The sequence below is a fragment of the Phaethon aethereus genome (genome assembly GCF_964289735.1).
Source record: "Phaethon aethereus genome assembly, chromosome: 4".
Classification (NCBI taxonomy): Eukaryota; Metazoa; Chordata; class Aves; order Phaethontiformes; family Phaethontidae; genus Phaethon; species Phaethon aethereus.
Window position 1 is genome coordinate 34,934,657 of NC_138578.1, and position 23,387 is coordinate 34,958,043.

The 23,387-nt window shown below is 45.4% G+C and overlaps 2 protein-coding genes across 2 annotated transcripts in view; both read left to right on the forward strand.

The window, feature by feature from the left end:
• SRP72 (signal recognition particle 72) overlaps window positions 1-22,404 on the forward strand; it is a gene marked incomplete at both ends in the record, with an annotated part of 77,536 nt that extends 55,132 nt beyond the window's left edge. The window contains 19 exons of the mRNA XM_081999226.1: window positions 7,239-7,356; window positions 8,577-8,697; window positions 10,705-10,828; window positions 11,634-11,777; window positions 12,546-12,657; window positions 13,820-13,851; window positions 14,476-14,600; window positions 14,693-14,750; window positions 14,928-15,059; window positions 15,464-15,592; window positions 16,115-16,187; window positions 16,763-16,827; window positions 17,811-17,906; window positions 18,368-18,471; window positions 19,076-19,153; window positions 20,360-20,497; window positions 20,760-20,797; window positions 21,087-21,246; window positions 22,230-22,404. Coding sequence (XP_081855352.1) covers window positions 7,239-7,356; window positions 8,577-8,697; window positions 10,705-10,828; window positions 11,634-11,777; window positions 12,546-12,657; window positions 13,820-13,851; window positions 14,476-14,600; window positions 14,693-14,750; window positions 14,928-15,059; window positions 15,464-15,592; window positions 16,115-16,187; window positions 16,763-16,827; window positions 17,811-17,906; window positions 18,368-18,471; window positions 19,076-19,153; window positions 20,360-20,497; window positions 20,760-20,797; window positions 21,087-21,246; window positions 22,230-22,404 — 2,022 coding nt within the window. The remainder of the gene's footprint in view (window positions 1-7,238; window positions 7,357-8,576; window positions 8,698-10,704; window positions 10,829-11,633; window positions 11,778-12,545; window positions 12,658-13,819; window positions 13,852-14,475; window positions 14,601-14,692; window positions 14,751-14,927; window positions 15,060-15,463; window positions 15,593-16,114; window positions 16,188-16,762; window positions 16,828-17,810; window positions 17,907-18,367; window positions 18,472-19,075; window positions 19,154-20,359; window positions 20,498-20,759; window positions 20,798-21,086; window positions 21,247-22,229) is intronic.
• On the forward strand, window positions 173-3,509 carry LEPROTL1 (leptin receptor overlapping transcript like 1; the record flags this gene model as incomplete). The annotated part of the gene is made up of 4 exons (XM_081999784.1): window positions 173-188; window positions 596-671; window positions 2,153-2,339; window positions 3,393-3,509. 4 exons carry the CDS (start codon window positions 173-175, stop codon window positions 3,507-3,509), a joined length of 396 nt encoding a protein of 131 aa, XP_081855910.1.
• Window positions 22,405-23,387: the final 983 nt, after the last annotated feature.

Sequence of the window (23,387 nt, forward strand, 5' to 3'; positions counted from 1 at the left end):
CTTCACGCGCGCATGACGTAGCGTGCATCACGTGGCCGGAGCGGGCGAGGGGAGCGGGCGGGGCGCGCTCGGCGCCTGCGCGCTCCCTTCCCGGAAGCAGCTCTCGGCCGCGCTACTTCCGCTTCCCGGCGTGCGCCCCTCCGCCTGTGCGGCTCGCGGGACGGGCGGTGCCATGGCCGGCATTAAAGGTGCGCGGGGGACGGGGGGGGGGGGGGGGGCGGAGTGGTTGCCCTGGCAACGGCGGCGGGCCGACCTCCCCACCTGGTGGGCTGTGCAGCGCCGAGCGCCCAGCGAAGGTCTCGGTGGCGGCGTGGGGGGTGGTGCCCTGGGGCCTCCGCCGGTGGGGCGCACCTCCGCGGGAGACTCGTCGGGCCGTGCGGGCGCGGGGCGGTTGCAGGGCCGTGCGGCCCTCTTCAGAGGGGCTGCCGGGTCCTGGGGGGCGGTGGGAGCTCTGCCTCGGTAGGGGGAGAGCGGCGGGGTGGGCCACACCTGGGGCTGTCCCCGTGGCAGAGGCTCGGTCGCGGGAGGAGGTGGTGGGTGTTTTGTACGGCGCGTGGGGCCGTTCACCTGCTGTGGATTTGTGTTCTCGTTGTAGCTTTGATTAGCCTGTCCTTTGGGGGAGCTGTCGGACTAATGTTCTTGATGCTTGGATGCGCCCTTCCCCAGTACAAGTAACGTGCTCTCTTCCTATTCCTCTTTTTTCTTTTTGCATGCCTGTAACTCCGCGGTGGTTTGGCTTTCTTAATTACGGACTGATAAGTAGGAGGGTTTTGGGGGGGGTGGGGGTTTTGTGGCTTCAAAAGATTGGGGTGGGAAAAAAAGACCATCTGGGAGTTAATTCACTGTAAAAGTGAAGGCAACAAAAGTTAAATTACCAGGCCTGGCTGCAAACCGTTAAAGAATGCACTGTGCAAGTCTCTGATATTGTTCCTCTGCAGCACATAAACAGGTAGCATCTCCTGAAGTAGATAGCAAGTATGTGTTATCAGGGAAGCGTTTGCATTTTCTCTGGCTACTTAGTGGTAGCTGGGCTGTGGGTGACTGTGGGGTGGGCCCTTGGCTGCGTACCACGCTTGGTAGTGTCACCTCGGGAGTAATTGCAGCTGCTATCTGTGCTTTTGGTCTATTGATTCCTATCTCGTAGGAGATATGAAGTAATAGACCAAAAGTTCGGAAAGTCAGGCCTGTGGCTTTTGCAAGCGAATGTTGACTTCACAGAAAATCTTTTAAATTGACTTCTTTAATGTTAAATAACTATAAAATATGCTGCTGATAGTCCTGTTAGTGGTTGCGAAAATTGCAGTTCTCTACATATATGACTAGCTTTCTTATGCCAGCTTTCTTTTCTTATAAAATCAGGGCTGGTGACACAAACCCTTAGGAAGGAGATCATTATGCAGTCATCCTTCAAACAATGCAATAAAGTTTTGTTGAAACAACGCACAGCTGCATTGGTGTGTCTGAGAAATCTAGTCTGGCGAGCTGCAAGCAAGAAAAGAAAACGTTGCCAAATATGATGGTGTAATTTTTGTAGGTTTTTGTTAGTTTTGTTCAGATTTAAAAAAAAAGTCTCGGTGCCTCACGGCTGCTGAGTATTGGCTGAGAACATTTCAGGAGAAGGCTGAGGAGCAGGTAGAATTATTTGGGAGAAGTCCTAAATTTTAACACCGCTAGCTCTTTTACCTGCTTTGTTATCAATTCTTGTGTGGATGTGACATTCAAATACTCTGTAAATGTATTGATGCTATAACATATAACAATGGATGTCCATTTTGCTTACGGGCAAAATGACACGAGAGCTCTACAAAGGTATCTCTGCAATTCTTAAGTAAAGCTGGCAGGTTAAACTTAAGAGTTAAGCTCGTCTTGTGAGGTGGCATTAGATTTAGGCTCGCTTAGTGAAATCTTGCTTTATGAATATCCTGTTAAGTGAGCTCTCTGTTGCTGCCGTTGAGGTCAGCTGAGGCCACTCACAAACGTGGTCTGTTGGATTAATGTCAGCTCGTTCCAAAGCGAAGGATTTGCTATCTCTGGGCTTGTGTCTGTCTTTCCCAAATGTGGGTAGGATGGGGAAAATACCTTGCATTGATTTTTAGGAAGAACAGGAAGTAAATCAACTTAACTTTAACTTTTCTTCTCCTTTCTTTTTCAGCCAGTACTGGCCACTGTTTGTTCTGTTTTTTTACATCCTTTCTCCTATCCCATACTGCATAGCAAGAAGATTAGTAGATGACACAGATGCTACAAGTAATGCTTGCAAGGAGCTAGCAATATTTCTTACAACAGGCATTGTTGTCTCAGCGTTTGGGCTACCGATAGTGTTTGCGAGAGCAGAACTGGTTAGTAATATTTCAATCCATGTGTTTTTTTTTCCTAGAAAACTTTGTTCTTTATGTTTTTTTGACTGAAGGTAAAGTTCTCATGCACTAAGCAACTCTTATAAATAACGTACTTAAGATGCTTGCAGTGGAAACAGAATAAGAGTTCTTTTGTCAAGAAAAACTAATACTAGAAACAGAAGCATGGCAGAATGTCATGATTGCCAATTGCTTCGCATGGTCATGGAATAAACCCTAACAGCCTACATGCAATGCAGAGAAAACAAGATAGAAAATAGTGTGAAAACCTCAACAGGCAAGTAAACAAACATAAAAGTGTGTAGCATACTTTGAAGGCAATTTGTGGAACAGTTGGGCTAAAGAAGCAGGAATAAACAATGCATTTTTGCACTCACTGTAAATGATATTGGTGCTATTTTTTTAAACTTCTGAGTTGTCATTACATCTTTGCCAGTACACAGCTTTTCACTAAAATCCCTTAAGAGATGACCTCGTTTGTGTGAATTTCAGAGAGCACTACTAAGTCAAAAAACATGGAGTGCATTTTCATAAAATCTCTTTAGGCAAGAAGAGGTCAGATGGTCAGTTTGAATACCTCGCACCCCTTGAGTAACCCACTTACTCTCCTTGGAAAACATTCACCTCCTTTTCTGTTACTGGGATATCTGCTGGCGTTTTGAAGACCTGCATCCTTAAATGTCTATTTAAAAAAGTCTTATGACATGGTTAGCAAGTATAGCTGGGCTGCAGATGTGTTTGATGCTGTTGCCTAGCCTTACTTTACTGTTTTTGGATGCTGCAGCAAAACAGCTGTGCTTGCTAGCCAGAGCTTTGAAGACGGCTAGAGGAAACTTGCAGTGCTGCTTGGCTAACTGTGAATTGGTCGACTTGTTTTGGGTAAATCCAGCCATCTTGGCATAACCACAAATAATGAGATGCCACCTTCTTGCCTCATGGACCTGTTGCTGAACTTTGTCTAGAATGTGACATTATCTTTTGTCTTGTCAGTATTCAGCTCAAAACGTGTCTTAATTAAATTCCCCTTGTTCACAGATTTACTGGGGTGCCTGTGCACTTGTTCTTACGGGGAATACAGTCATCTTCGCCACCATCCTAGGATTTTTCTTGGTTTTTGGCAGCAATGATGACTTCAGCTGGCAGCAATGGTGAAAGGAAGATAAGAGAACTATCCCAGGCATCTTGTCATGCAGCGGCCATCCATACAAATGAGAGAATGGGCAATAAAGAGAAGTAGTGTAGCAAGCCTCTTGAGTATTCTAGATGCTCCTTTTCACCTTGTTTGTTCTGAGTGTACTACTGTTGCTGACAGGGTTTCTACATTTTTATGAAGTGGAGAGATGATTGATTTCATTTTTACCTATGGTATGTTTTTAGGTGCTCTCTTGGTTTAAAATTGTCATCCTTCTGTCCAGTGTTTATGTGAAGCTTTAAATCTGGAACAAGAAGATTTAAACATGGTTTCAAAGAAGATTTAAAGGGTTGTGGGTTTTTTTTTCTTTAAGTATTAATACTGTGTTTCAAAATAACCCTTTTTTATATAGTGATTAAATTATATACAAGCTGAATGGAGGTAAGAGATTGTGCACCACCACCATTGTCAAATACCAAACCAATAGATTGTTGCTGTATTTTAGCAGAGGCAAGGCAGGGTGGGGAGTACCGGTTGTAGATTTTTCTTCTGCACGTACCTCAAACTGGGTGATGAATGTTGATAGCCTTCATTTCAGGAGAAGGCTGAGGAGCAGGTAGAATTATTTGGGAGAAGTCCTAAATTTTAACACTGCTAGCTCTTTTACCTGCTTTGTTACCAATTCTTGTGTGGATGTGACATTCAAATACTCTGTAAATGTATTGATGCTATAACATACAAAACTAAAGTGTATTGTAGGGGAAGGAAAAATGATGTCTAAATTCCATTTTAAAAAAAAACATCTTTTGAACTCTTTATAAGTATTGTATGGTTTTGAACTTCTATGTCAACTTTTTACCACAAAGATGGCAAAATGTTCATTTATGGAACTACTGGTCTGTGTTCATTTGAAGCATATACAAAGCTATTTCCTCCTTCCCCTTTTTAATTTATTTTATACATAGTACATATATATATATATATAAAAAAACAAAACAGCTTTTCAAATGTAGATTAAAACTTTGTGTTAAACTTGCCTAAGAACGATATTTTTTTCCTTTCTTTTTTTCCTTCCCTTCACACATTGCAGTTGAGGCATGACTTTTTTAGAAGTCACTGGCTGAACTGATTTCACTGACTGTTTTTAAGTTCTTATGCACTCGGTTAATAAGATTTAACGTTATGTCTGTAACTGTAACTTGTGTTATGTAAGATTGCACATGTAGCTTCAAATATTTAAGACAAGTTTTCTGCATACCTCTCAATTGTCTGGATTTTTCATTTAAAGAAATCTCTCATCAGACATTCCATCACGAGTTAGTTGATGAGTGCCAGTTAACCAGGTTTGATTGTACCACATGCAGTGATAAGCTTGACCAAACATACTTCTAAACTATATTTTTGTTAAATTCTTAAAAAAAAAAAAGTCTAGGAAACCTACTGTGCATAATCAAAAGCTGATGATTGCTTAGGTTTTGCCTAATAGTGGAGCACTATGAAAAGGCACAGAATTGCAGGTGTTAGCTGTAGTTGTGCTCCGATGTAAACAGAGTATAAAGCTTGAATATTTGAGGTCTGGTAGTAATGGTAGTTAGTTACATGATATGCTGAAGGAACTGATATCAGCAGGTAGGGGCAGCAGGGGTGCAGCTACCTACACACACTGCTTTGTTAATGTTGTTCTGTGTATAAAATAAGAGCTCAATTTTATCCATGCTGGTAGAGGAAAAAGAGGTGTGAAGACCCTAGCACAGAAGCCAGTCTGTAGCAGATGGTCTTTCAGCTCTGAAGTGCTTCACCAGACTGCCTGCAGTGGTGATGTCTGGAGGTGCGCAAGGGACGTAGAATCACTCGTTTCATAACCTTTTTCTGCATCTCTGGCCCCAGCATGACAAATGCTTTGGAAAGTCTCCCAAACCAGTGGCTAAATTTGCAGTCCTGGCAAAGGAGGAACACTTAGGACTTGTACAAAGCTTCTGAATCTGTTACCAACTCCTTTTTTGTGGTCAGGAACTGTGTTTCCTTTTCCATTCCTGTGCTGCAAAGCCTACTTCTCAATGTGACGCTACTCTCTGGATCACTGGCTATAGAGCTGACTCTGTATGTATTGGCAGTGCGTTTTTGGTATGTTAATTGCATTACAGCAATTAAATTACCTTCTTTTGCTTGCACAGAGAGTACAAGCAGTATTCTGATTATGAGCTAGACACTTGAGAGGTGTGATCCTTCTATATAATATGCACTGAGATAGCGTTAACCATCCTTCTAGAGGGGAAAACTTTGAACGATAAAAATTTTAAATAGCAATCTTGAGTTATGTATGTTCAATTAAAAATACTCTAATAAAAGAGTATTTTGTTTAAAGTATTAATTGTGCGTTTTTTTCTTTCTTTGATGCGGTTGTCATTCCTGTTGAAGAGATGTCACCAGATTGGCCACTCAGTATGAGAGGGACATTAAGGTGCTGGAGCGTGTCCAGAGAAGGGCAACGAAGCTGGTGTGGGGTCTCGAGCACAAATCTTATGAGGAGCGGCTGAGGGAACTGCGGTTGTCTAGTCTGGAGAAGAGGAGGCTGAGGGGAGACCTTATCCCTCTCTACAACTACCTGAAAGGAGGTTGTGGTGAGGTGGGTGTTGGTCTCTTCTCCCAAGTAAGTAGCGATAGAAAGAGAGGAAATGGCCTCAAGTTGTGCGAGGGGAGGTTTAGATTGGATATTGGGAAAAATTTCTTTACTGCAAGAGTGGTCAAACATGGAACAGGCTGCCCAGGGAGGTGGTGGAGTCACCATCTCTGGAGGTGTTCAAAAACCGTGTAGACGTGGCACTTTGGGATGTGGTTTAGTGGCCATGGTGGCGTTGGGTTAACGGTTGGACTTAATGATCTTGGAGGTCTTTTCCAACCTTAATGATTCTGTGATTACTCAGTAGTCCTTCAGAGCGTCATTGGCCTTGGACGACTCTGTAAGAAAGAGGCTGGATCATCCAGCACTGTACTAGTTGCGCTGAGCTGGCTTTGCTGGTCGTATCTCACATGTACAGTTTATCTTCAGTTTATGTTTGAAGTCCAAATTCTGGTATGTTGGTATTATTATACAAAGCAATATACACCTTCACACTCTGACATATTTGTAACTTTATAATTTTTATTAAAAAAAACAGCCTTTGTAATATTTGTAATCATTCATGGTATTTCTGAAATTTGAAAACTTATGACAGTCTTTTGACAGAAGCAAGTAATGGGAATTGGTGGAAAATCTGGATTTGGGGGGTAATTGTTCCCTTCCCCCTCCCCACACACACTCACTTCGGTCGTATCTGTTGATTTTTAGTTTATTCTGAGAGGGGAAAAAAGATGGCTAGAATATTAACAACACCAACAAAGTACTTCAGTTAAAACATCGGAAGGGGAGCTGAGTAATTTGGCAATATCCAAGGTGCTACAGCTGCACGCCATTTTTTCATGAAATCAAACTAAACTCGCAATGTCGCGTTGTAAAAAATTCGAGCGTTATGGAGCAAATTACAGTGCATCAGCTCAGCAGGTGGACACCCCGTACCTACTGTCCGGCGCTTCATGGGGAGACGGCCGGACGACGGCGGCGTGAGAGGGCCGCGGGGAGGGGGGGCGGGGCCGGCGGAGGGCGTAGCCCCGCCCGCCCTTTCGCGACGTGGCGGCCGGGGCGCGCGACCCTTCCGCTTCCGGGGCAGCCGCCGGCCCCGCCCCGACGTGTTTCTCCTCCCGGTTCCAAGATGGCGGCGGCGGCGGTGGCGGCGGGCGGTGCAGGGGCTGCGGCGGCGCTGTGGAGCGAGGTGAACCGCTGCGGCCAGAACGGCGACTTCGCCCGCGCGCTCAAGTCCGTTAACAAGAGTGAGTGAGTGAGTGACTGTGTGCGTGAGTGCCGCCTCCCGCCGCCATGTCGGCGCCGCCGCCCCTGCAGCGCCGCGGGGCACACGCTGCTGGGAGAAGGCTGCGTGCGGGCCGGGCGCGGGACCGTTCCCGGCGTGTGGTGCCCCCTCCCTCCTCGATCCCATATCTCCCCCGGTCGGCGTCGCTCCCCGTGGTCTCAGCCGGGCGGGCTTGGCCTTGTGGCGGAGGCAGGGCTGTGGTGAGGACCGTCTGTAGGCTTCATGCTGGGCTCCGGGAGCAAGGCTGGGGGCGAAGAGCGCTCCAGTAGGCTTCGGGCGCTGCTGCTGTGCTAGGGGAGAGGCGAGAGGCAAAGGCTGTGGGGATGGGAGAACTGAGCAGGGCAGCCGCCTAGGCTCCTGCACCGCGGGCTTTGGTTGCTTCTGTGGCATCACGTAGCCCTTGCTGTGGGACAAGCCTTCGGAGTTGCTCGTGGGTTTTCCTTCAGTTTTGATCGTGGGAGGAAAGAGGGTTTTTCCCCCTGCGAATTGGAGGAGTGGTGTTGTGCATATGGACCAACTGATGTGGGAGTGGTAGCTTGCTCAGGAGTGAGAGTCCACGCTGAGGTGTGTAGTTTTGATAGTTTGGCATCCAAAATGGGATTGTGATGTAAGGCACATTATGGCTAAAAGTTCTCTCTGTGCTGTTTGTAGGCAGTAGGGACTCATCTCCTGTCCCAGCAGATCTGAGAGTTGGGATCATGTGAAAAAATCAAATACCAAAACTTGCTTTTCTCTCCTAGTTCTCCCTCACTGTCTTCCACTGGCAGTGTGTTGGCATATAAAGTGACTACCCGTCTAGAGCCACACTTCTTCTATATCAGGTGTTTATCTTTCTGTATAAGCTTTACGTGGCACTCAGGTTTTGGCACTGTTCTCTGCCTGGAAATGAAATGCCAATGAAAGGTTTGTCCAGGTGTGCACAGCTCCTTTGGTGCAGCTCTGTTCCAGGGATGTTAGCAGAGCTGTCACTTGGGGTAAGTTCAGTATTTATACTGGATTCTTTTATCCTGACAAGATTTGCTTCATGATCTGAGACAAAGCAAGCCTTGCCAGGAGCCTTTTTAAATTGGTGTGACTGCTTTCTAGGATGGGTTTTTGCAACTGTAACAATATATGGCTCTTACAAAGCCTTAGTGTGTATAATGAGTTAGATCCTTGTGTTGAAACTGGTTTCCTCTTCAGTACTGCAGATCAGCAAAGACGATGTGACTGCCCTTCAGTGTAAAGTAGTGTGTCTTATCCAGAATGGGAACTTCAAGGAAGCCCTTGGTGTAATCAACACCCACACTAAAGTGTTAACCAGGTGAGTTGCGTCTTGCTGTACTCTACAAAATATGAAACCACAAGTCCTTGTGAAGGTGCTGCAACTTCAGTGAAGGGGACTAACAGGCAGCAAAATAAAGAGCAGGAGGTGCTCAGAGCCATTGGGATTTGGCTTCTCAGTGAAACACTGATTTATTCTGGGCGTGAGAGGTGGTTGGGATGAGTTTGAGGCAGTCTGACACCTTGCTGTTACTGTTGAAGGGTTTCAGCCACCTTCATGAGCTGATTCTGCTTGTTGATGTGGTTGAGCACCATAGCTGGTACAAGAGAAGAGGACAGATCTCATGGGGAGTGGAAAGAGAAGGGAGAAGCCCTTGCCAGTGGCAGTGAGCTGTTAGCTTTGCTCGGCTGTCTCATTGTACTGCTCCTTGGGGTCCTTTTCTTTGCCAGCCTGAAGGTACTACTTCAGCTTTTGGGGTGGTGCAAGCCTGTTGTGCATGTTCTCAGAATCAGGACCCTGGAGACAGCTAGTGTTTGAGAATAAGTCAAGCTTCCCATTTGTGTCATTAAGGAGACTCTAATTTTCTTCCTAATAAAGATGCTCATTGTGCAATGACTAGGACAAAATTTGTTACCCAAGAACTGCCTGACAGCAAAATTTTTGTATTTCAGATACTGCTCTTGTTAAGGAATTTCCCAGGAAAGTGTGTTATAGTATCAGTGTGATGAAACATACCCTTGTGTATGTTCACATCTGAATAAAACATAATTAACTTATTCACAAATTTCTTCTTTCATGGGATGGAAGAGGTTTAATTTAAGTTTTTTTAGCTTGGTTTTTTAGTATATGGTAAGGAGGAGGAGTAATTTCTCTAAATTCAAGTGGCTTCAGAGTTCTCTCTATAATTTCCTTAGCTTGACTCTACTGTGTGTCTGTCTCTGTATCCTGCAGAGCAGGGAAAGTGGTAGTTCTTGCTCTGTCTTGAAGTTCTCCTGTCCCGCACTGGGAATGCCCCACTACTTTGCTTTAATTCTTAATGCCATTCGTTTTCAGACTCCCTTAAAACTCAGCTGGGCTGAGATAATTTTAAATTGACAAAGAAATAGCTGGTGACAAGTAGCACCAGTGATGAACTAAAGGAATCACTGATTAATTTTCCTTTGGCTTGAGTGGTCGCTTGGAGGGTAGGTGGAACATAGTGTTTAAGGCTCTGCTTGTTTGATAATGCTTCCCTGCTGGTGTGAGCTTGCTTTGAAGCCAATTTTATGTTACCAACAGCAAAACCCTTTTGCTGCAGTTCTGCTGCGCTGATATTTCAAAACAGGTTATTACTGTTGGCTTACTATCAGACTATAAGAGGGACTGTGTTTTATACTATTTCCTTTCTCTGAGTCGATTGTCCTTGAAAGTTTGCAGTAAAAATCTTCTGCTGTAATTGTATGCCTTCTCCTTAAGAAGGAGTCACATATGGAAGTTTGATGTTTTTTCACCTTTAAGCATTTGATTTGCAGAATCAGTAGGAGATGAGGGGGGGATTTGAAATGTCATGTGTCTGGAAACACCAGAAAAAAGGAACCTCTTCTTTTAGGTGAAGTTTTGATACTCACCCAGCCATGCTTGGAAATATTTTTGTTAATGAAGAGTGCAGATTGTAATGTGCTCATTTTTTCAGAAATCTTTGTCCTTGGAGGTGTGCACAGCATGCTCAGCTTTCTGTTCAGTGCTGTGGATCCACTTTTTCTAGTTCTCTAGAGTAGCAGTTCTTACCTGCCCTCTTTCATTAGCCTAAGTAGTCCCCAAGTTCAGGCTGGAGCTGCCTTGCTTGTGTTCTCTGCTGAACACAAAGTAGGTTTAAGACATTTTCAGTGCTCAACAGATACATAATTCAGTAATCTGGGATCATGTGCTCACCTCTGGTATTTGGCTCTTTGGGAATGTAGCAGTCTGTGACTAATATGGGCTGATTAAACAAGTGTGTTCAGGTGCGTGAATGCTGTTGAATGAAGACCACAGTTCATTTTGTTGGCCTTTGTCTTGTCCTTGCAGTGATGTTATTGCCTTTGAGAAGGCCTACTGTGAATACAGGTTGAATCGTATTGAAAATGCTCTCAAGACCATTCAGAGTGCCAGTCAGCAGACAGACAAACTGAAGGAGCTTTATGGACAAGTGGTAATTACAAGCTTTTCTTCCCAGTGGGAGTTTCATATGCTGGATGCCTTGTCCCTCCTCTAATGTGGGGCGAGTATGGGGACAGAATTTCCTTCTCTTCCTTGAAGGTAAGGAGAGGTACAGTTCCCAACTGCTTCAACTCCTGTGGAGCTTCAGTCACCTGTTGCTGGAGGCAGAGTCGTCATCTTATTGCCACTGAACCAAAGCAGTACATTTGTGACTCCCTCTCGCTTCCTGGGTCTGGCCTGATAATAGCCACCTGGCTGGGGGCTGGAGGATGGAAGACAACTGATGAGATTTATTGGTGGCTGAGCCATCTGCCTGCATTAGATACCTGTCCAGGAAGGGTTTGCAGTATCTGACATCTGAGGTCTTAGAAGTGAAGCAGAAAAGAAGTTGCATTTCTTCTCTGGTTTCTCCCTGATTGATGAGAACAGTTTTGTGAAGAATTGGTGGTCTTTCAGCTGCATGAAAGACCATTCATTTAATCCCCCTCAGAGAGGTGATCTAATCTGGAAAAACACTGTTTGAGGACAAAACTGTGTAAACTGCTCCTTTTAAAGGAGCTGTTTTTGGAGTAAGAATTGTGCTGTTTGTGTGCAGGTATCTGATGTCATTGTTTGAGTCCTTGCAAATGTAATCTATAGAGTTTGCCCTTAAAGGTAGATGCAAATGTTATATATGTTCAGCTTAAAGCATATGATGCTTTGCTGCTGCCAGTCCTTTGGGAGGGAGGAAGTAGGCTGTAGTTACTAGCGTACACAGGCAAATACTATTCTGAAGGCTAATCCCTTCCTCTTCTCAGTTGTACAGGTTGGAACGTTACGATGATTGTCTGGCTGCATACAGGGATCTCATCCGCAACTCCCAGGATGAGTATGAGGAGGAGAGAAAAACCAACCTCTCTGCTGTTGTGGCAGCACAAAGCACATGGGAGAAGGTGATGCCAGTAAGTAAGCGTGTGCGTGTATGTGTGTAAGAGTGAGAGTCAAGGAATAAAGGATATGGAATCGTAGATATCTAAAAGGATAGAAATGTGTTCCTGTCTCTTGATGACTTCTGAGTGTATTGAAGATCATCTAGTGGTTTCCCCTGTATGGAGGAAAAAATGCTTTTATTGTTCATGAGTTATACTTCACCTTTGATCTCTAGGAGACTCGTATTAGTAGATGTCACAGCAGAGCAGGAGGTGCATCTCTCTAAGCCTGCATTAGGTTGAACACTTGTGGTGACTAGTGCTTTCTTCTGCCTCATTTCCCTCTTACCCAGGGTAAAGCTAACCCTGGATCACCCAGCCATGCTTGGAAATATTTTTGTTAATGAAGAGTGCAGATTGTAATGTGCTCATTTTTTCAGAAATCTTTGTCCTTGGAGGTGTGCACAGCATGCTCAGCTTTCTGTTCAGTGCTGTGGATCCACTTTTTCTAGTTCTCTAGAGTAGCAGTTCTTACCTGCCCTCTTTCATTAGCCTAAGTAGTCCCCAAGTTCAGGCTGGAGCTGCCTTGCCGATTACCTCTGACTTTATCGTGCAGTGTGAGGGAAGATCCTTTGCACTGTGACTTATTTGCCAGGCGTGTGCCCTTTTAAAATTGCGTCTAAATTTATTTTTCAAGTAATAGTTTGCGTGTACATGAAAACTATAGTTTGTGTCCATTGCCTGTCAAATCTGTATAGATCAGTTGGTGTTTATACAGTTTACATTTGCTTTTCATGCTAGGAGGATTTGGGCCTTCGAGAAGCTACCTACGAGCTGTGTTATAACAGTGCATGTGCCTTGATTGGGCAAGGAAAATTGAATGAAGCAATGAAAAAACTACAGAAAGCAGAAGGTAAAAACATGGTGAGGTGAGAGGGAAGCTTTGTGTGATAGTAGTAGTTACTTGCTCTCTATAGACATACTGAATCAGAGAGGGAGAGGTTTTGAAAATTTAAAAACTGACCAACAGCAGGATTTGATGTAAGTTTCCAGATGGTTCCTGACAGAGCTGGTGTTTTTGTAGAAGCATTCCTCTGCAGCTCTTTTCCAGAGCCATGTGGCGTGTACCATCTCCTGGCACTCTTACAGCCCCCTGATTGGTGTTTAGTGCCTTTGAGCAGTTTTTTGAAGTAGAAAGTAGATATGAGTGTAATCTCTTCTCCTAAGCATGAGTTGTTTCATCTATTCTAACTCCTGGTTTTGTTGGTATATGTATAAAGATATAATATAAAAATTAAAAATACTTCATGGTCTGAATTAGATATGAAACTAGTATAAGCCAGTAAATGAGATTTTTTGCAAAGAGGGTTTTTTTTGGGATGGAAGGGGCATTTTGTGTGTGGTTAAAAAAAAAAAGGCTGGGAGTAGAACTGGGAAGAATTAGTTTCTTTCTGATCTAATTGCTCTTGCAGATAAATAGGTCAGTTCTGTCCTGATTTTGATGATAGAATAGCAGTTCTCCCACACAACTAATTTATTAAGCATGTGTAATTTGAGCCTATGTGCTGTGACAGCAGTCCTTTGGAGAGCAAAACAACTGATGTTCTGGTGAGGTATATGAGAAAGTTAAGAAGTGACTCGTATCTGTACTGAAAACTGATGGAATTTCTGCCCCATAAAGGGTGGTGTGATCTGAATATTGCAGGCTTGCAGCACTTAAAATAACTTCCAAAATGATGAGCAGTTGCAGCCGAGTGATCCCTATGGAAAAGATCAGGAGCTAGGTTTAAGGAAATTTGCTCAGGAGAGAAAATGAGTGTGAGACTGTGCTCTCAGAAGGCAGCTCTGGGAGGGACAGTATCTCCTGTGCACTTGATGTTTCTTTTGCATCATCTAGTCTTCTCCCTCATGCTCAGTCCCATCCATCATCAGACTTGTAGTCTGATGTGCCCTCGTAATGCTGCAGAAGTTTCAGGGATACATGAAAAAAAGTTATGTTCCCCTATGCTTCTAGGCTGTTTTTTCCCCCCTAAAGCCTTCTAAATTGTGTTCTTCAATTTGTTTTTCCCTTCCAGAGCTGTGCCGCCAATCGCTGTCAGAAGACTCTGTAAGTTCTTGATGGTGTTCTAGAAAGCATTTGTTTGTACCAGGATGAACGAGGGTGCGATTGTAAAGTGTACTGTGGATTGCCAGATGAAAGCCAAAGCTGCTGTGCAGTGTTAGCCAGCCGGACTTGCCACTACTGCTGGTACCAGCTTGTGAGGCTGGGGCAGCAATCATGGTTGTTGCAGAAGGGTAGCTAACACTGCAGGCTGTGTGCTGCTGTGCTCCTTGCACCGTTACCTAAGCTGGTGCAGGCAGGGTGGGTACAGGCTGTCTGAAACCTCCCTGTGACCCACCCCTGTTGTGGATGAACACGCTGAGTGGGTGGTGGGAAACATAGGAAATTTGTAATCGCTGTTGTTGGTTCAAGCAGAGGGGCAGATTCAATGCACAAATTAAGGGTATCTTCAGATTCTTGGAAGAGCAGGTGAGGCTTTCTTTTCTCCTGGTTTAACCCAGATATGCTTGTGTTTGTGCTGTGGCTACAACCTTCACCTGTAGTAGCTGCGGTACTTTGCTGCTAATGCTGCCAAAGAGAGCTTACAGACATTTGCCAGCAGAATGCGGAAGCCAGGGGAAGAGAAGTGAGATAGCAGCTTTTCTTATTTTTGCATTGATTTTCCTTCAGGATGTGACAGAGGAGGACATTGAAGCTGAGCTGGCCATTATTCATGGTCAGATGGCTTATATCATGCAACTGCAGGGTCGTACAGAGGATGCTCTACAGCTCTACAATCAAATAATCAAGTTGAAGTAAGGGCTTTTCTAAAACAAATGCTCAGTCTTCCATCTGTAGAGAGACTACTGTTTAATAACAATGTGCTTTCTACTTTTCTTATCTGCAGGCCAACAGATGTAGGACTGCTTGCTGTCATTGCAAATAACATCATCACAATTAACAAGGTATAATTACCTTGCCGCTTTCAGTGCGGTTACTCAGCCTGCTTCTCTGCTTCTGTGTAGAGAAGGGAGATAACCAGGAAAGACTTTTTCCTAAATAGTAGTTAAATCGCAGACCCAGAGACCTTTTCTTCTTCAAGGAATGTAGTGAAACCTTCTCATGATGTGTGATTTCCCCAGGACCAAAATGTCTTTGACTCAAAGAAAAAGGTGAAGCTGACCAATGCAGAAGGTGTTGAGCATAAACTCTCCAAGAAACAGCTACAGGCAATTGAATTCAACAAAGCTTTGCTGGCAATGTACACTAACCAGGTAGGAGAGACTGATCTACAGTAAGCAGCTACAGATTTACTCCACGGGAGTTTGACTAGGCAAAAATGGATATGCAGCTGTTCTGTGTCAGAAGATAAGACCACTTGGTTTAGGCACCAAGTGCCTAAACTTTAAGTGAGGAGGGAAAAAAAAAATCCCTAAAAGAACACACAGCCAGTTATGTAGTGACTTGAGTGTTGCTGTAGTGGAGGATGGTGGGGAGATGACTAGAAGACAGAAGGGGTGTGTGGGGTTCTTAGATGCATCTGAAGTGCTACTGAGAGACTGGTTCTGTGTTAGGGAAGCCATGACGAGTATCTCTTCTTAGATACAACTGGTATGTTAGCCCTGCATTAGGTGCTTGCAGAGTTGAGAAAAGTGTATTCTCTCTTCCCACCCCTCAGGCAGATCAGTGCCGCAAGCTATCGGCAAGCCTGCAGTCACAGAGCCCTGAACATCTGCTTCCTGTGCTTATCCAGGCAGCCCAACTGTGTCGTGAGAAGCAGCATGCAAAGGCTGTAGGGCTTCTGCAGGTAGGTTATGAGAAAGTACTCTTTTGGCCAAGCTCCATTTAAACTTGTGTGTTGTGTTCTCATGTGCCATTTCCCTTGGTTTGTTTTGCCTGGCTTAAATTTCCAGGGGTATCTGACTCTGCTTGTTTTGGTTTGGTTTCATGCTGTTGGAAAGCATTTATACCCAACTGAACAATGCCACTTTTAAAGGGAAATAGTTCCCTTGCACCTTTGATTTTTATGCCTAAGAAGCTGTAGTACACTTCTTCTAGGGTAAATAGTGGGCTCTGCTGCTCTGCTTGCAAGGAGTTTGCAACAGCCTCCTCTTTGGAGGGAGTGAGTGGCCTGGGACAGAAATCTGAGAGGGCTGTGGGCCACTGGCACGCATAAGGGCCCTCCTCTGCCGTGTGCTGAAGATTGCCTGTGCTGGAAAACTTCCTTTGGCTCTTGCCAGCTTGCTGTGACTGAGCGCAAGATATGATTCACCAGAGCGCAGCCTCGTGCCCACACACATGTTGAATTGTTCTTTCCTCTGACTCTCAGGACTTTGCAGATCAGCACCCTGCCAATGCAACTGAGATCAAGCTGACGATGGCCCAGCTAAAAATTGCTCAAGGTATCTAGTGTCCTCCTTTGTTGGGAAGTGTCTGCACACAAGAATGGTACAAGGCGTGAGAAAAACAGGCTTTAGGGCAATCTTTGATGCAGTCACTGTTGTGACAAGAGTGCAGAGCAGAGATGCTTTCAGTCGGATATTCTATATATAAGGCTGTGGCAGGGTAACACTTGTAGCTTAATATCTGGATGTCCAGGCTTCACAGATCCCTGGCAGATCTGGCCCACAGTCTTTGTGAATAATAGGGCTGAATCTGATCTGGGGCAGGAGAGTCTTGGGACTCTGGAGTGTGAGGCTCCCTGATGGTACCATTCCTGTATACCATTGGGCAGCACAGAGTTGCTCCTGAAAGAGAAGACCCTGCTTGTAAAAGCTTGCTCCTGAATCTTTGCGGGATATGACAAGGGCAGAAGGGTCTTTTGTATGGAGGCCTGACCTTTATTCCTGGAAACGGGGGAGATGTTCCAAGAGGGGGATCATTATGTCCCCATTGTTTACCTTTGGCTGGAAGTTCACTGATAGGGTGAAGTGTTACTGTGCTGCTCAGAGCATGTTCCTCCCTGTCTGTCTTCTAGGCAGTGTCACCAAAGCCTGCATGATCCTGAGGAGCATAGAAGAACTGCAGCACAAGCCTGGTATGGTAAGCAAAACTCAGTCTGAACTGTAAGTTTTTTCCTGTGTAGTACAGCTTTGTACTGCCTGCTCCTTTTTGCCTCTTCCCTGTGGTTTTCACGTGACCTCAGTGTCTACAGGGAATTTGAGTCCATCTTCCTTGTCTTGGACAAAGGTGGGATTATAACTTGCATCAGGTGGCCTGAACTTCACTGCAGAAGTATTCTGCCTGTCAGCAGAGATGCTCTCTGCCTGTGTTCCCACTCTCTCTTAATGCCTCAGACCTGTGTGTTTTCTGGATTTACTTGTGTAAGATGACTGGAACAGCTGCTGTTTGGGTATGTACTGTTGGGAAGTTTTTGAAGCAGCTTTAGGACAGCAGATGTTAGGGAGAATGTGCTGTGTGTTCCATCCCCACAGCATCACCCCGGTCTGCACATATGTCCACATCTGATATTCAGAAAAGCTTGATGACCTTGAAAATGCTCAAGTGTACGGCATGAGCATCTTGAGCAGAGGCTGACAGTTGCAGATCTGTTCCAATTTCAAGTGTGAATGATCAATGTAACTTACAGGGGCAGTCAGCAATATAGCTGCTTGCCCTGGTCACATCCAGTTGTGACTAGGGTGTAGACAGACAGATGGTGTCTGTATCATCTCTTCAGTGCTGATTTATTTTTTTCATGGCTCTTGGGATAGAGAATGGGGGAAGAAAAAGGGAAGAAAAACTGTGTCCAATGGCAAGCAAAGAAAGTGTTAAGACAAGAAGGTTCTTTCTGTGAATGCAGTCTTAAACTTTACTGTAGGAGAAAGATTGATGGGAACACTTCCTTGGGAGGAGACCAGGTAGGAAGGTCTCACTCCTTCCTGTTACCACAGCTGGTTTTTAGGGACAGAGCAGAGAGCTCACATTGACTTTGCTTTTAGAAAATCCTGTCATTTAACTGCTGACTCTGGCTATAAGACAGCTCGTGTGAAGATCTGCTATAAGCTGCTCTTGAATGTTTGCAGGTGTCTGCGTTGGTGACAATGTACAGTCATGAAGAGGACATTGACAGTGCAATTGAGGTCTTCACACAGGCTATCCAGTGGTATCACCAATTCCAGGCAAGTCCAGAGGCGCTAATGCGCAAAGATTTGTCTCAGTCTTTTCTGGCTAGTCTAACTCAGCTTTTCCTGTTGATCCATAGCCCCAGCAGCTCATCCCATTGGGGTTTTGGAGACCTGTGAGCTCCTATTTTGTTAGCATTTGTTTATCACTGTTTCATTATTTTAGATGTGTTGCAAACAGGGAGCAGCAGCTCTTGTCAGATTAGGAGAGTGGTGTCCATGGGTGCCCAATTGTAACAATTGGGCCTTCTCTGTGATTAGAAAGCATTGTGGAGCAGCAAGCTGCCTTGTCCCATGCAGTTCTGCCTTGCACTGTAGAGTGCAAAGGTGGTCTACTTTCTGCATGACAGGGTGCTAACTCAGTTCTCCTTGGCCAGGTCTCAGGGTCATTAAAGCCAGCTAGAGCTGGCTCCATGCTGTGATAACGAGGAACTAATTATGACTGCTGTGTCTTACAGCCAAAGTCTCCTGTGCATTTGTCGCTGATAAGGGAAGCTGCCAACTTCAAACTAAAGCATGGCAGAAAGAAGGAAGCAATCAGCGACTTGGAGGAGCTCTGGAAGTGAGTTGGGTCATTGCTGAACAGGAGGTCTCCACCCAGACACCTCTGCAAGCTGTCTGGTGCCAGGCAGTGTCTGACGATGTTGGTTGATTGGTAGCCATCCTTTAGAGTTGCTTTTGCACAGGGGCTCCAACACAAAGCCATATTTTGGAAGGAGGGGGATAATTCATTTGGTGTAGAGGTGATGTGCACTTGAAAGCCTGGTTGACTTGTCCCAGAATGCTGTGTGTCTGAAGGTTGCTTTGGGGACTGGGATGCATCGATTTTTCTAGTGCTACATAAACCATGGATGTCTAGGTTTTAGTTTTCATTATGCACTTGCTGGGATTTTTTTGGGGGGACTGTTAACTTGCCTTTGCTACTGGGACCTGAGGGGTTTTTGCCTTTCATTGTCTGCTTCATGATAGTGTGGAGATGTCTGTGCCTCCCTTTGTCCACACCAGTGATGTTTGGTGACATGCTCTGAGGGAGGCCACAGACTGACATGCCTGTCCCTACAGATAGCAGCTGTGCCATAGCAGCAAGCACTGCATGGTGATACTAGTCTTTGGGATGAGTGTGTGCCTTGGTAACTTTGTCCTTTTTTTTCCCCACCCCTACAAAGACAAAACCCAAAAGATGTGCATACTCTGGCACAGCTCATCTCTGCCTACTCCCTGGTGGACCCTGAAAAAGCTAGAGTGTATCCTTTTGATGGTGGTATCAGAGCAATGAAAGAGGTGTTTGGGCATTGCTGCCTTGGATTTCAGCTGTGTGGGGAATTCAGACCAACTCTCATCTGAAGAAAGGCAAGGAACATACCCAGAACAGCTACATATCCAGGTCAAGTTGTCTGGAGCTACATTATTTCCCTAATTGGTTTGATTACTGTGGGATCCCAGGACCTTTTTGTCTTTGGCCTCCTTTGATAACTTAAGACTACGTGGAACCAAAAATAGGAGTTGCTCCATCTTTTCTGTTGGAATGGTAGTAATGCAGGACTAACCTGTGGTAGTAATGCAGGACTGTGCCCAATAAAATATGACTAAGCTCTCACTGACCCAAAATATCAGGTTCACATACTGCTTTTGCCACCCTGCACAGCTTTCAGAGCAAGTTGCTGCTTCTGTCCCCATATCAAAGAAAGGAAAAAAGAGGCACATTGCGATTAAGCTTGTGTAGGAAGCTCGTGAGAGTGCCGGAACTAGCCCCTGGTGTGGTTTAACCCCAGCTGGCAACTAAGCACCACACAGCTGCTTGCTCACTCACCTGCTGCCCTTCTCCCTTCTGCCCCTGTGGGATGAGGAGGTGGAGGGGGTTAAAAAAAAAAAAAAAGTAAAACTCATGTGTTGAGATAAAGACAGTTTGTAGGACAGCAAGGGAAGAGAAAATAATAATGTAAAAGAATATACAAAATAAGTGATGTACAATACAATTGCTCACCACCTGCCGACTGATGCCCAGCCAGTTTCCAAGCCCTGGTGCCCCCAACCAGTCCCCCCCCAGTTTATATATTGAGCATGACATTTTATGGTATGGAATACTCCTCTGGCCAGTTTGGGTCAGCTGTCCTGGCTGTGCCCCCTCCCAGCTTCTTGCTGGCAGGGCATGAGAAGTCCTTGACTAAAGTCCTTGACTAGTGTAAGTGCTACTCGTCAACAACTAAAGCATCAGTGTGTTATCAACATTATTCTCATACTAAATCCAAAACACAGCACTATACCAGCTACTAGGAAGATGATTAACTCTATCCCAGATGAAACCAGGACAGCCCTGTAGGCCTGTCTGGTGTCTGTATTGCTAACAGGCTGAATTTGTTCAAGCTGAAGTTGCCTGTTGCTTATCTGGACAAACCTGGGTGTTTATCTTCTTGCTGGCTGGTTTGTGTCCCTGAACTCTTCTCGTGCAGTCTTAGCAAACACTTGCCTTCCTCGGACACCATGTCGCTGAAAGTAGATGTTGATGCGCTGGAGAACTCCCACGGAGCAACCTATGTTCGGAAGAAAGCTGGGAAGCTCACTGGAGACAATCAACAGAAGGAGCAAGGGTAAAGCGAGATGCTGTAGCTCTGGTGCAGTCATTCTTTGGGGTGGCACAAGAACCATACCTGTTGTGGTGGCGGCATTGCTGTAGAAGGCAGGCTGGTGGAAAGGGAGCCTGTTGTTTAACTGCAAGGAGCTTCAGGTAGCAGCAGACCAAGTTTTGAGAGAGATGGGAATGGTTTGGCTTTTTCCAGAGCTAGTTTTTGGTTGACTTGTCTGCTGTATCCATACTGTGTCACAGTGGCTGTCTCCCTTCTTGTTTTTCAGACATGGGGATGTGAAAAAGAAGAAGAAAAAAAAGAAGGGTAAGTTGCATTTCCGAGCTGTCGACACGGCACAGCTCCAGAGAGCTCACCAGATTGTTTCTTCAAATAGCCAGCCTCCAGGAGCTGGAGCCCTTTGCTGGGGCAGATCTTCATGATAGCTTGTTTGGATGGAGTGTTTTTCCACAGAAACGGGGACAGCACCCTGATAGGATGTTGTGGGTTGCTGAGCTCTTCGCGATTCCTGGCTACTGACATCCTGTGTGTATCCCTTGGTGATGCTCTAGTGTGTTGACCACAATCTCATTTCCTGGCACTGGATGTTCTGTAGGAAAGCTGCCTAAGAACTACGACCCCAAGGTGACTCCCGACCCTGAGCGGTGGCTTCCAATGCGAGAGCGTTCCTACTATCGTGGACGGAAGAAGGGCAAGAAGAAGGATCAGGTTGGCAAGGGGACTCAGGGTTCAACCACAGCTGGCTCCTCTGAGCTGTAAGTACCCATTTTGCAGGGCTTGGTGTGGGGAATCACTCCTGGGTGGCTGGGAGGGCTGGGTTTGTGCTGCTTTTCTGTGGCTGTGTCACCATGCCAATGGTGGTAAGCACCCTCTTAAACCTTCAACCAGTTGCTCTTCCTGAAGGTGCCTAGAGGTCACCAAAATCCAAAATGATACGATAGGCATGCTTGAAGGTGCCAAGGTGCAAATAAAATCCCCATAGTCTTTTAATGTGCTTTTCTTAGCTTTGATGAGATGAATTTTGCATGCTTTCTCTCAAGCTGTTTGCTTTCAAGTCTTTTGGGGGCTGGAGAACCATTAGCCATGATTTGGGAAAATGCTATACTTCCTTCTAAGTTGACACTGATTATTTGAGCTGGAATTGGGGTTTACCATTGTCTGTGAGACTTGACAGCAAGATGGTGACTTACTACCATCTGAGAGAAGGAAGTACTTATGAAACAATAGCAAGACAGGGAATTGCCAGTGCTGTCTGATAGTTTCTCTTTACACAGCTGTCTCAAAACAGAAGTATGAAAAGCCTTTTGTGGCCCTGTTGGCTTGAGCAGTGTTTGCAGGGAGAGTTGGCACAAAGATGCCTTTGTGGTTAAGGAGAGAGAAAGGATGTTGGGTTTGCACTGCCTGAGCATAGGGGCCTGGAAGGCTTCTCATGTGTTGCATGAGCTGTCACATCTCTATTCAAAAGTTAGCCTTGCTTTCGTCGTTGTGGACTTAAACTATCTAGTGAACATCAGTTAGAAAGTGATTGCCTGCCCTTTGAGACATGTTCCCATTGTCCATCAGCCCCTCTGTATATGTTGAAGTTTATTTAAGATCTCCTTGCGTGAATGCCCTCCCATACGTAACACTATCTTACGGGCAGCTGCTGTTTTTCACTGTCAGCTTCGTGCTGTAGTGACACATCTTGCAGGTGGTGTGAGCCTACATGGTATCTCTCTTTCTCTCATCTTGCCTGCAGGGATGCCAGTAGGACTGCCAGCAGCCCACCTACCTCCCCTCGGCCCGGCAGCGCTGCAGCTGTATCGGCCACAAGTAATGTCATCCCTCCCAGGCACCAAAAACCTGCTGGTGCCCCAGCCACCAAGAAGAAACAGCAGCAGAAGAAGAAGAAAGGGGCTAAAGGAGGGTGGTGAAAAGCAGGATGTGTAACTTCCCTCCCTCAATAGGTGATGCCGGTTGCAGAATAAAGGTCAAAAGCAAGTGCTGGCAAAAGACTCTTGGCATCTGGATCTCTGTCCTGCCTGTCAGTGATCTGGGGGAAGATAGGCTGGTATAGGCATCATGATGTGTCTTCTTACCGAGCTGCCTTCCTCACACTTGCCTCCACTGTGACTTAGGGTGTTGCCATCAAACTTGAATGCAGCCCCTGAGAAGAAATCTGTCCATGTTGCCAAACATTTCAAAGATGTGGAATAATTAAGAACTTCTTGAGTATAAGTATTCAAAAAACATGTAGATGTGCCACTTCAGGACACGGTTTAGTGGGCGTGGTGGTGTTGGGTTGATGGTTGGATTTGATCTTAAAGGTCTTTTCCAACCTTAATGATTCTGTGATTCTTGAAGTGTAGTTCTATGCTCTGCCTGCGTATGTTAGTTAAGGCATTTAGCAGATTTATCTGACAATGTCTCTGACTATGCATGGTGCAAGCACTGTCTTCTGTGTCTCATCCCCGTCAGTCATTGACCACCAAGCGGCACAGGCACAAAAGGTCTTGGAAAACAACAGATGGGCTAGATTATACAGGAGAACATAATCTGAAGGGGGAAAACAGGGCTGCTGGGAGAAAGCAAGCTGGAGTGTGTGGCATCTGAGTCAGTGTCCCCTTTTTTCAAGTCAGCTGTTTTATTATAGTGGGTTTGGCAAGACAAGAGTGAGAGAAAGTGGCTGGTTGTGGTGGGCTGCATTGAAGAGGCATTGCACTTCAAGGGGAAGCTGGAGATGAGAGAAGTGTCTGCTCTCCTAGCACCCCAAAGGTAGCCCCCAACATCTCTTGAAACTTCTGGTTTGGTCTGAATGTAGCAAAAACATTTTTCTATACGTGGACTTTCAATGGGTAGAAACGGCACCTCAGGGAGAGTTGTCAGATGTCAGCCAAAAGGCAAAGGCTTCTGTCTC